The 13,151-nt window shown below is 45.4% G+C and overlaps 1 protein-coding gene across 1 annotated transcript in view; it reads right to left on the minus strand.

Annotated features, from left to right (window-relative positions):
- rps26 (ribosomal protein S26) overlaps nucleotides 1–5,101 on the minus strand; it is a gene marked incomplete at both ends in the record, with an annotated part of 37,074 nt that extends 31,973 nt beyond the window's left edge. The window contains 1 exon segment of the mRNA XM_084333492.1: nucleotides 4,826–5,101. Coding sequence (XP_084189618.1) covers nucleotides 4,826–5,101 — 276 coding nt within the window.
- Nucleotides 5,102–13,151: the final 8,050 nt, after the last annotated feature.

Consider the following 13,151-nt stretch of genomic DNA (forward strand, 5'->3'; position numbering starts at 1 on the left):
CCATTCTGTTTACAGGAGCACTGACCATGTTTGCCATCGAATCATTTGTCTATATACACAGCGTTGTCTACAGTCACAGACTGACGCACACTTCCCCACCTACGCGTCTTATTCCAGCGATTCCCATTTTTATATGAAGTGGAATGTTATTGTTTTGCCCAAGTTTCGCTAGGCGAAATATAGGCTACACTCGACGGTCAGTTGATCCTCGTAGGTCCATGAGACGGATCACTCCTGCAGATGAGTAGTGAGTCACGTTTGGTGTGTTCCAAGGTTTATTCGACACGTACATTTGTACAGTGCAGCGAAGCGCTTCCCCTGTGCAACCGCCCTAGACTGTGTTGAAAAAAAAGGACATGGTGAAGAATAACAATAAAAGCGGTAAAACTCCTTAATAATAACATTTGTAGTAAAACTCAGTAACAATTCACAGTGGATAAAAATGTACAATCTAAAATCAATAGTAAGGATATAGTCAACTCGTATAATATAGTATATATTACCATGCCCATACCTGTACCGCCCCTCCCCCCATGCTGCTATGACGCTGAATTTCCCCCAAGGGGATGAATAAAGGAATATCTTATCTTGTCTTATAATGTGCAAATGAATGTTGTGAATGTAGATGTTGTCATACAGACATAGGCTCAGCCTCAGACTCGGATTCAATATTACATAGATTCTGTAATATTTTATCAAGGTAATATACTCCCTTTTTGATGGATAATGGATATCCATAAGCCATGTAAAGATTGAAAAAAGAAGAAAAGAGAGAACCTGCATTAAACCGTCATTTCTTTCTCTGCTCTTACATCTCAATCTTGTTGGATCTTGGTCAGGTCAATAGGGGCCAGGATGTGCCGTTGTCCTCCTTGCACCACGGTCTACTAACTACACCACGTCACCTTCCTCTCTTAAACGACACTTCCTTGGAAGTCGACCACCTGCCGTGTTCCCAGTGGACTCCACTCCACCACTTTACCGGCTGCGGTGCGAGAGAGAGGCCGGCGTGCGAGAGAGAGAGGCGTGCGGACGGGTTGCCGTCGTCATTGAGGACTTCATTCTCGACAGACGTGCGGTGGAGCAGACAGACCGTTTAGCACAAATGAAAACTGGGCCAACAGGCCGTCAAGCTAGACATAATCGAGGGGTCATGGTTTGTAATGTGTATGTGTGTGGGGGTCGGTACGCAGCATAAATTATTGCAACATTCACCACGTACACGCAGACAGACACATGCACTGCATGCATGAATGATTTATCTATATCCACACACATTACAAACAGGCAAAGGAACATAAACATTTTATCACACACATATACACACACAAGCAACACACTGCTATTTGCAATTATGAAAAATACTCCCATTAAATCACATACACGTACACACGCACACACACACACACACTATACACCACAAGAGCCTTATCCCTCCCACCTTAACTGCCGTGCTGGGTCCTCGTCTCACTCCACAGGGGCACCGAGGCTCACCACAGACTTCACACTGATTGCTCAGAGTGGTCCAGCGGTCTGTCCACATCCCCACCCCTGATTCACGACACGCAGCCAACCCATCAAATGGGAATAATGGGCGCCGGATGTAAAATTTTACAAATTGTAACGTGTCGAAAATAACAGCGCAGTTTCACCACTTAACTTTTCCCTCACATTTACGGTAAATGTGACATTTATGTTATAACAATTTACACTTTATATATATTTATTATATCATAATATGATGGCTAAATGTTAATGTTCCTAATGACACCTAATTTAGACAATGCCTAACAAAATATTTAGCTAAATGTGTAACCTGTCAAACTAAATATTGAAACTAAATTTAAATGTTGAGATTGCCAAGCTAAATATTGAACTAAATGTAATGTTGAGATTGCAAGGCTAAATCTTTAGTTAAATGTCAACAAACTTTAGTTTGTCAACAAACTAAACATTTAGATGAATACATTTTTAGCTAACATGCAAATAAGTGGGTGGCGCTAACTAAACGTTGAGCTAACATGCAAATATGTGGGTGGTGGGCTCCAGAGACCTCATAGGAAAGGAACCAATAGCAAATGCCATCATCTTTCTATAGATAAATCAATGCAGTTTTGGTCCTGACCATTATCTATCTAATTCATGCTATGTAACCCTTTTGCTTCCTTTTTATTTTTTTTATCTACTTTTTCTCCCCATTTTCTATTTTTCTCCCTTCCCCAATTTCGTATCGTCCAATTCTACCCTCCCCTGTCTCGAACGTTGTTAGGCCATGCTTCCCACAAGCCGGCTGCAATGTGGACGAAGCCTTGCATCACGTGTCCCCTCCGGTACTCGAGGAGGCAGCCATCGCATCTTTTCACCTGCACAGCGCGATCTCTCAGCGGCGAGGGTCTGCGTGGGAGGGACACGCCGCCCCCGTCGCTTCCTGATTCTACTGCGCAGGCGCACCAACCGACCTGTAGGAGTCGCTGTCCACAACGTCCAATCCCCACCCACCAGCTTCCCACCCCCCAATTGTATTAGTATGAACGACCAGCCAAGCTGGTAGCAACGCCGAGAGCTGGGCCCGAACCCAGCATGTCCTGCGTTGGTGGCGAGCGCCTTGCCCACTGCGCCACCTAGCCGCTCCACCCTTTTGCTTCCTTGAAGTTGCCTGGAGCACAGAGACCTATCTCACGGTAAGATGGGTTAACGAGATGAAAAATATGTTGCTGATGTTAGCTAGCTAATTATAATAAGATAATGTTTTTTTCATCCAATTCAACCCTCCCCTGTCACGAACGCTGTTTCTTGCCTCCCACAAGCCGGCTGCAATGTGGACTAAGTCATACATAGCACAAGTCCCCTCCGGTACTTGAGGTAACAGCAGTCGCATCTTTTCACCTGCGCAGCTTGATCTCTCAGTGGCGAGGAGTAACGCGTGGGAGGCTCACGCTGCCCCCGACACTTCCTGATTCTACTGCGCAGGCGCACCAACCGACCTGTAGGAGTCGCTGTCCACAACGCCCAATCCCCACCCATCAGTTTCCCACCCCCTAATACGGCCAATGTGTATTAGTATGAACGACCAGCTAAACTGAAAGCAATGTGGAGCGAGCCCAGCGTCTCCGCATTCGTGGCGAGCGCCTTGCCCACTACGCCACGTAGCCACCCTATAATAAGATAATGTTGTAGTGGTTGGATGTTAGAATTGCCAGCCTTCTCTGCTAAGGTTACCACTGGTAGCTACCTAGCTAACATTAACATGTATTCCACCATTCCGTCTCATTATATTAATGGTATCGTATGAAACTAACCTTTGAGATCACAATGAATGTTATGCTATTACCATGTCATGCTACATTTTGTTCAAAGATGTGAGCTGTGAGACCATTATTTTGAGATGTCGTATTGGCACTCATAACAAAAATATGTGGGCTGTGGTCTTATCTGAAATAAAAACAGCCTATAGTAGAAACATCCCATCATAAAAATACTATATGATTGCATCTGTGTGGCAGGCTTGGGGAAGTTGTGCCCTCCTGCAGCAGCTCTACTGTACACAGACAGAGAACAGAGGAGAGACTTTGGAGGCGGGCTGTAGGCTGCTGCCCACCCAATCAGAAGTTAGAAATGGTAAGTTTTATTTTTCTGTGCTATTATTCCATTGGCTGAACAATTATTTTTCTTAACTTTTGATTGGGTGGGCAAGACACACATTTGGTTGGGCTAAAGCCCACCCCTGCCCATAGCTATAGCCGGTGTAGGTACTGAATATGTTCAGCCTGGCTGATCATTTTGGGTCCGTTTTTGAGTGTACGTGGCTTCACAGCAAAAGTGTCAGTCAGAAATAGATTAGGCAACACCACTATACAAGCTACGTATAATACACAGACACAAAACATAGCTTGCTGTCATGGGCAAGCTAGCCAATTAGTTCACGTTAGCAAGCTAGCAGAAAAGCACAACAGTGGGGCCATTGACTCAAAATCTAGGGGTTTCTTTGTGCTTGTGGACTTGTGCTATTTTAACACAAACTCAAGTGATAAAGACAAACAGTGTTTATTTCTCATATCTTGTTGTAGAAATGTCAGCTAGTTCAGTCACTCGATGACAGATTTGACGCTATCGTTGTGAGGCCACGTACAGCCAATGATCTTTGATACAGCGTGATAAATGTCCGACGTTTGCTATGCGACTCAACTGAAAAATGCACCCCAAACTGACCGAACATATCTGGTACCTACACCAGCCCTGTGTACCATGGCTATATGATTTTAAATAATGTACACTGCTCAAAAAAATAAAGGGAACACATAATTATTACAATGTAACTCCAAGTCAATCACACTTCTGGGATATCAACCTGTCCAGTTAGGAAGCAACACTGATTGTGAATCAAGTTCACCTGCTGTTGTGCAAATGGAACAGATAACAGGTGGAAATGAGAGGCAATTTGCAAGACAACCCCTATAAAGAAATGGTGCTGTAGGTGGTGGCCACAGACCATTTCCCTGTCCTCATCCTTTCTGGCAGATATTTGGTTACTTTTGCCAGTGCCCTCACCACTAGAGGTAGCATGAGGCGGTGTCTGCAACCCACATAAGTTGCTCAGGTAGTGCAGCTCATCCAGGATGGCACATCAATGTGCGCTGTGGCAAGAAGGTTTGCTGTGTCTCCCAGCACAGTGTCAAGAGCTTGGAGGAGATACCAGGAGACAGGCCAGTACACCAGGAGATGTGGAGGGGGCCGTAGGAGGACAACAACCCAGCAGCAGGACCGCTATCTGGTCCTTTGTGCAAGGAGGAACAGGAGGAGCACTGCCAGAGCCCTACAAAACAACCTCCAGCAGGCCACTAATGTGCATGTTTCTGCTCAAACTGTGAGAAGCAGACTCAATGAGGGTGGTATGAGGGCCCAACGTCCACAAGTGGGGCCTGTGCTCACAGCCCAACACCGTGCAGCCCGATTGGCATTTGCCAGAGAACACCAGGATTGGCAGATTCGCCTTTGGCACCCTGTGCTCTTCACGGATGAGAGCAGGTTCACACTGAGCACATGTGACAGAGTCTGGAGACGCCGTGGAGAACGTTCTGCTGCCTGCAACATCCTCCAGCATGACCGGTTTGGCGGCGGGTCAGTGATGGTCTGGGGAGGCATCTCCTTGAAGGGCCAGAGGTACCATGACTGCCATTAGGTACCGGGATGAGATCCTCAGACCCATTGTCAGACCATATGCTGGTGCAGTGGGCCCTGGGTTCCTTCTCATGCATGACAATGCTCGGCCTCATGTGGCTGGAGTGTGTCAGCAGTTTCTGCATGACGAAAGCATTGATGCTATGGACTGGCCTGCCCGTTCCCCAGACCTGAATCCAATCGAGCACCTCTGGGACATCATGTCTCGTTCCATCCACTGACGCCACGTCGCACCACAGACTGTCCAGAGTTGCCCTGATCCATGTCTGAGAGGAGATCCCTCAGGAGAACATCCGTTGTCTCATCAGGAGCATGCCCAGATGTTGTAGGGAGTGCATACAGACACATGGAGGCCCCACACACACTACTGAGCGTCATTTTGAATTGTCTTGAAGAATTTCCACAGAAGTTGGATCAGCCTGTGATCAGATTTTTCCACTTTTATTTTGGAGTATGATTCTGGATCCAGACCTCCATGATTTTGATTTCCATTGATCATTCTTATGTTATTTTGTTCTCAACGCATTCCACTATGTAATGAATAAAGATTTTCAACTGGAATATTTCATTCATCGAGATCTAGGATGTGTTGTTTAAGTGTTCCCTTTATTTTTTGTAGCAGTGTATTATTTCCGCTTTTTGGCAATGTATTGAAAACTTGATTTACATTCAATTACAATTTATCCTGTACATAGAATAAGCAATTCTGCAAGAGACAGCTACCTAAATGTGTGTAAAGGGGGAATGCCACCCATTGCCCCAGGACAGTTCAGTCAGTATTTGTAATATCTTAGACCAAAATGAGGTTTCCTATTGTACCAATGCTAAAAGGTCTGAACCAGAATTAAAACTTGGTTGATTACCTCTTCCACCCGTGCGGTCCATCGACGAACCACAATTACAGTACAACGAAAATAAGTTTGGTATCTAACCAGAGTGCAAATGATACCTGAGAGGATAGCAAATTCCTTTGACCAATAATGTTTGTCTACTCTGACCGCCTTCCTGACTGACTGGGATACCTTCTAAAGCTTGATCGTATCTCTGTCTCCAAGGCACATCCCAGCTGGTATGCCCAACCTGTACTAATGCTCGACTGCATTAAGATGAGTTTGGGTGGGCGCGGCTGGGTAGCGCAGTGGACTAAGTACTCGCCTACCACCGCAGAATCCAGCTGTCAGCGGTACATCTGGCTTGGTCAGTCGTCCCTACGAACACAATTGGCAGTGTTAGCCCACCGGCTTCCCACCTGCTATGTGTTCTGGTCATTGTAAACTGCGACTCCTACTGGTCGGTCGGGGCGCCTGTTCAGCAGGGAGGGGATTGATTGATTGATTGATTGAAAACTTTATTACAGATTGCAGAATGGTACAATACAGTACGGCTCAATACACACAATTGTTAAGGGGATGCAGACCAGAGAAAGACTTTCGTCTTGTTTACATCAGGGTCCCCCATTTTCAATTCATCATGACATTTATGACATACAGATATACAGTACTGTTAAATCCAGACATTTATGACATACAAGATATACAAATATACAGTACTGAGACAGAGATCCTAAAAGAAAATATATACATTCAAGGGGGAAGAAATTGTACATTGGAGGGGGGTGGTTTGGACATTTACCGCGGCCAGTTTCGCTCTTTGAGAGCGGTTTTGAAGGTGGGTAGGGATTCACATTATTTTACGGCTGTGGGTAGGGCGTTCCACATTGTTGTGGTATAATTGCGAAACGTGTTTAGTCCCTTGTTTGAGCCGAATCTGGGTTGAACATGATTTGTGGAACTCCCTCTGGTGTTGTGGTCGTGGAATTCACTGACCTTTGGGAAGTATTTCGACATGTACATCAGTACATGGGTATCTTAGTGGTGTAGTGTATCTTGTAGACCAGGCCCATTGCAAGTTGCTGTACTCTGTCGTCTACTCTAAGCCATTCGTAGGTTGTCAAAATGGGCAGGGGTGAGGTGGGTTTCAGGAGTAAGGTCAAGCAGTAGTCTGACCAGTTTGTTTTGTGATGTTTGTAATCTTGTTTTTAGTACCACTGCATGGTACCTACTCTACTCTGCCTTTTCAGTTTTCCATTGCCAAAAGTACCTGGTACCGGGTACGTTTTGGGTACTTTTTTAGTACTGCTTTGTCGAGGTTCCAAGCGAGTAGAAGCGATACCAGAAAAGTGACGTGAAACACTGCAGACACTGATTGGTCAGAATAGAGAAGCGTCACATGTTGGAGCGTCCTGTACAAAACACAACGCCGCCATCTTTATTTAGTCTTGCCTAGGATTTCATTATTTGTGTGCAGCAGGAACAAGTGCAATAAACAAAAATAAAATAAAATGTATTTGTAAGGCCCGACAACACACGTTAATGTCCCCATGGGCCAAAAAAGGATACATTCACTGTGTATTCTGCCTCATTTATTGATGAAACAAAACCAACATCAACACAATTTACCACCAAGAGCGGAGAGTTTAGTCTCACAAAAAGATAGCTGATTTGTTAAGCTTGTTGTTAGCTTACATGCTAATGTGATTGTGTTTTACCATTATAAGAGTTAGCCTTGATTGCGTTCGTCACCAACACCGGAGACGCTGGATTCGCCTGTTCGAATCCAGCTCACAGCTCCGGCGTTGTCACCAGCTTGGCTGGCCGTTCACACTAATACAATTGGCTGTATTAGAGGGTGGGAAAGCTGGCGGGGTGGGTCTGGGTCGTTGTAAACAGCGACTCCTACAGTTCGGTCGGGGCGCCTGCTCAGCGCGGATAGGATCTAAGGGGGGTAGTGTGATCCTTCCACACGTTACACCCTCTCAGTGAGAGTCCGCGCTGCCAGGTGAAAAGAAGCGGTTGATTGGCTAGACGTGTGTCGGAGGAAGCACGTGATAGCCTCCACTCTCCCAGACTGTGGGGGGTAAGTGCGCAGCGACCAGGAAGGGGATTGGGAATTGGCATAACGACTAACATTGGGATGGGAGAAAATCAGAGGAAAAAGGAGGGGGAAAAAGATCAATAAAAAAAAAAAATAAGAGTTAGCCTTGTGGCTACTAGGGTACATAGCGTGATCAATATAACTCGCTATTGATTGTTTGTACTAGTAACGTTAATGCTAGTAGAATAGACACAACGTGAGGTAATCATCATCCATTTTAAACCGGTTATTACCTAATGCTAACGTTAGTAGAATAGACACGAGAGGTAACGTTAACGTTAGCAGAATAGACATGAGAGGTAACTGTGAGGGTCCACCTGTCCCTGGACCTTTCTCCCCTTTCCATCCTCCTCAACAGCCCCCACCCTTGCACAGACTTTCCTCTACTCCTCAACAGCCCCCACCTTTGCACAGACTTTTATTCTTGGCTTTAGTGTTGTCTCCAATGTGTTTTAGCTGTGTGTTATCTTTAGTCTTGTTCCCTTGTTAATTGTTATTTATTAGTTCCTTGTATGGTGGTTGTTTACTCTGTCTAGTGTTCAGTCTTTTCTTGTGTGGTTAGTTTTGTATGCTTTCCTGTTTAATTCCCCAGTGTGTTTGGTTTTGTGTTTTCCTATACCCCTGTGTGTTAGTTCTACCTTCCCTCTCAGGTGTGTCTTGTTACCAATTACCCCCTTGTGTTAATCAGCCTGTGTATTTATGCCTGTGTACCCCTTGTCTCCCGGTGGCGTCATTGCGTTTCCTGCCTTGTTCCCCTTGGTCTGTTCCTGTCGTTTTCGGATTAGTCTTGTCTCCCTGTGTATCCTGGCTCTCTCACCTGGTAATGTTTTTGCACCGTCTTGTGATGTGTCTTTTTGTTTTGTACATTTTTGGACTTGCTCTCTCTTTATGAGATTATTCTTTGTTTTGTATTTTGCCCTCTGCCAGTCTTAAGCTGAGCTATTCCTTGTTTTATTTTACTCCTGCCTTTGAAGTACTTTTGTTACACTTCACCCCTGGCTCGAAGTGTTCAAATTAAAGGAGCAGTACTCACTTTTGACAATTCACATCTACCTCTCCCTCGTCTCTGTTTGCGCTTGGGTCCATTGCCAACACAATCCGTAACAGTAATGTTAACGCTAGTAGAATAGACACAACGAGAGGTAATGTTAACATTAGCAGAATAGACACGAGAGGTAACGTTAACGCTAGTAGAATAGACACGAGAGGTAACGTTAACGTTAGCAGAATAGACGCAACGAGAGTCTGGTTAATGTTGTTATTGATTGATTGATTGAAACTGTGTTTACTCTGGCTTGCTCCAAGCCCCCACGGACATAGCTATGCTCACAGAGCTCTCATGCTGTACGCCAGCGGCCCCGCCTCCCTATACGGAGATGAAACGGAATACTACCTGCAGTGGAAAACGAACGAAGTACCAGGTACCTAAAGCGAGTAGAGTAGAGTAGGGTAGAGTCGAGTAGGTACTATGCAATGGAATTCTTGTTTACCAGAGAGGAGATCCGGTACAAGAATCTTGTTCGTTGGCTGACTTTTTTTATTACATTGGTTGCCATTTTGTCACAGGAAAGATTTGCCTCTAGGATGGAACCCACCCAGGTATGTAATTTCATCTTTCCGTGTGACAATATTGTCACCCACTGTAACAGAGAAGCCGTTGGCCTTGCTGCGTTTGTTATTTGATCCAAAGAGAATGGACTCTGTTTTACCCAGGTGTCTAATGATAGTTTGTTATCAGCGAGCCAGGTGCAAATTCTGCCGAGTTCAGAGCTGAGGGCTTTTTCAACCTGCAACTTGTCCCTGTCAGAGACCAGCAGGGCTGAGTCGTCCGTGAACAGGAACAATTTGCAGTCACAAGCTGATGACATGTAATTTGCATAAATTAGGAACAGTAACAGTCCTAGTATGCTTTCTTGTGGAACACCACAGCTCACTGGGAGGGGGGGATAGTGTACCGTTTACCTCCACCATCTGTTCTCTCCCCTCCAGGTAGGATTGCATCCAGCTCACTGATGAACTATCAAAACCAATTGCTTTTAGCTTGTCAATCAGAATGGAGTGATTGACAGTGTCGAAAGCCTTTTGGAGAGATAGTGTGAACCTTTGCACGCGTTACGTTCCCCCAGTGAAACTCCTCGCTGTCAGGTGAAAAGAAGCGGCTGGCGACTCCACATGTATCGGAGGAGGCATGTGGTAGTTCTACACCCTCCCCAGGCCGACAGTAGGGCAATGCGCGCAACGACCAGGAAGGGAATTGGCATAACGGGATAATAATCATTGGGATGGGTAAAAATAATACAGAAAAAAGCCGAAAAATAAATAGAATAAAAAAATATACGTGAGTTTGGGTGAAAATAATCGAATGATTGCCAAACTGGCACGACTCAATGTAGAGCGTTGAAAATTACTTTCTTATCTTTATCTCTACAATACCATGTGCAACGTTTAAATATTGTCATGCTCATTTGCGAAGGGCAATGTTTATAATCCCAGCACTGTGTTGGCTTTTCCTCAAACACTCTGTTTCAAGTTTCAAAATGCAAAAAAGAGGTAGAAGAGGTAGTGCAAATGTGTAAGAATAAATAATAATATTAAAATATAGAATAGAATAATAAAATATAGAGGGCGGAGCCAGGCGTTCATGGGGTGAGACGTGTTTCACGGGAGCTCCCTATTATTGTGCGAAAAACACTGTCACCCCACTAGTCTTTATTTTATTTTTATTTCTTATTGATCTTTTTGTTGAGTGGTGGAACATCTACCACTTTCATCGACCTTTTTCGACTTTTTGCGATGTCGAAGCCGGGAACCAGAGCCAACAACGCTTCAGCCGACAAAATGGCACCGGGCCCGTCCTCGCTTTCGCCTGAGACAAGCGAAATTCTCTCGGTCGTGACCAAACTCCATGCGGACTTTGAGGTACGCTTCGCCGAGGCGCAGTTGAAGGCGCAGGTGGAGCTTTTTGATGCCTTTCGTCGGGCAATGTCGGAGGAGATCGGGCTGGCGGTGGGCCTGTTGAAAGAAAAGATGGAGTCACTGCACGCTGCCACCACAGCTAACGCTAACGAAGTAGCCTCGCTAACGGCTGAGGCCTCTCAACAAGGCGAGAGGGTAGCGGGTATGGAGAGCTCCCTGCTGGCTGCGCAAGCTGACGTCGCCAAACTGCAGTCGGTAATTGTGGAGTTGCAGTCCAGGGAGAGACGATACAACATCAGGATTGTCGGTGTACCGGAGGGCGGTGAGGGAGGACGTCTCTCGGAGAACATGCCGGAGCTGCTGCAGAGGATACTGGGGAAGGATGTCCTTCCCGATCCGCCCTTGTGTGAGTCGGCCTACAGAGCGGGCAAGACCAGTCCTGGTGTGGGCAAGGAGCCGAGGCCCATCATTGTCAAGCTAAACAGGCTACAACAGAGAGAACTCATCATGCGGTCGGCCCGGGCCAGAAGGGGGGATCTGGGTTTCGACAATCACAAAGTGGCCATTTTCGAGGACTTCACGCCGGAGGTTCAGGCACAGAGGGGCGAATACAAACTGGTCATGACCAAGCTTTGGAAACTGGGCTTGAGGCCTACGCTATTCGCCCCCGCAAGATTGTCTGTGCTTTGTAAGGGCGATGACCGTCGCTCATTTTGGTCGTTGGCCAAAGCGCAGGAATATCTCGGGGGGTTGGCCGAGACGGTGACCTGATAGCTCTGTCGGGTGAGTAATTTAGCGTTGTGGACCTAAATACATTGTTAGGGCGGACTACACACAATTGCTTGTTATCAGGCCCAGACAGGCTAACTACCAGCTGCCCATCCGAGCTCTATGGAGGCTAACGAGCTAACTGAACATTGTACATGACAGATTCTAGCGTGCTAGCCGGATTCGTCACTAGCTTGCGTGCTGGCCTCGGGCTGGCTAGCGGGCTGCGTCTATCGTCTGCGCCGTGACATTCGAGACCCGTTAATGGTTACGTATTTTGGTTGCTGTTGCTGTTCAAAGTGACATTGGTTTGCACAATTCAAGGGTGATCGGGTCCTTAACTAACTTCTTGTATGCTTTTATTTTTATATCCAGGTTGTTTTGAGCTTTGGGATACAATAGTAGAAGCCAAGGTCGGTTGAATATGCATATACAATATATGATAACAGGTTGGGTCGGGTATGGCTTGCACTTTATGGCTATATGGTTATATGGCTTGCACTTTAGCCATGAACCTCTTTTCCTTTTTTTTCTTATTGTCGCTGTTTTTATGTCATCTGTATGCGCGATTTAAATGTGATCCGATTCTACCTTGGACTAACTGCTGATATGCCTTAATTTTGTTTTGAATTTTCCGTGATCCATTTATGCTATAACGTTGCGACATTAATATGCAGACTACGAGGTAGATGGTTACAGGGTTGATGTTGAGTAATTATATAATAATGGCTAATTTTTCCATTATAGCTGTCATGTTAGGGCCAAGGCTCACGTTGGCTCTCGACCGAATATACATAAAATATGTGATAACAGGCTGGGTCAGGTTTAGCTTTGCTTGCACTTTAGCCATAACCCTCTTTTTCCTTTTCCTATTATTGTCGCTGTTTTAATGGCATTTGAATGAGCAATTTAACTGTGATTCGATCCTACCTTAGACTAACTGCTGATATGCTTTGATTTTGTTTTGAATTTTCCTTTATCCATTTTTATGCTATAACGTTGCGACATTGATACAGACTCGGAAGAGGATGGTTACAGGGTTGATGTTGAGTTGTTATATAATAGTGGCTATTTCTTCCATTATAGTTGCCTCATGTTAGGGCCAAGGCTCACCAAGGTGGTTTTCGACCGATATCTATATCTTTATTGAATTTAATTTTAATTTGTGTTTATTGGACTAGTGGGGGTTTAATTAGGGGTTTATCTAGAGGGGGATCGGAGTGGAGAACGTCTTATTGGATCCATGACTCCAGTGGGTAATGAGAGGAAGATGACCATCCTTAATGGATGGGGCATAGGGAGGGGATTGGAGAGTGGGTATAGGGGTATTAATAATAGGACGGGTGGGTTAGTGT

Source organism: Notolepis coatsorum (assembly GCF_963971535.1).
Source record: "Notolepis coatsorum genome assembly, chromosome: 17".
NCBI classification, from domain to species: Eukaryota; Metazoa; Chordata; class Actinopteri; order Aulopiformes; family Paralepididae; genus Notolepis; species Notolepis coatsorum.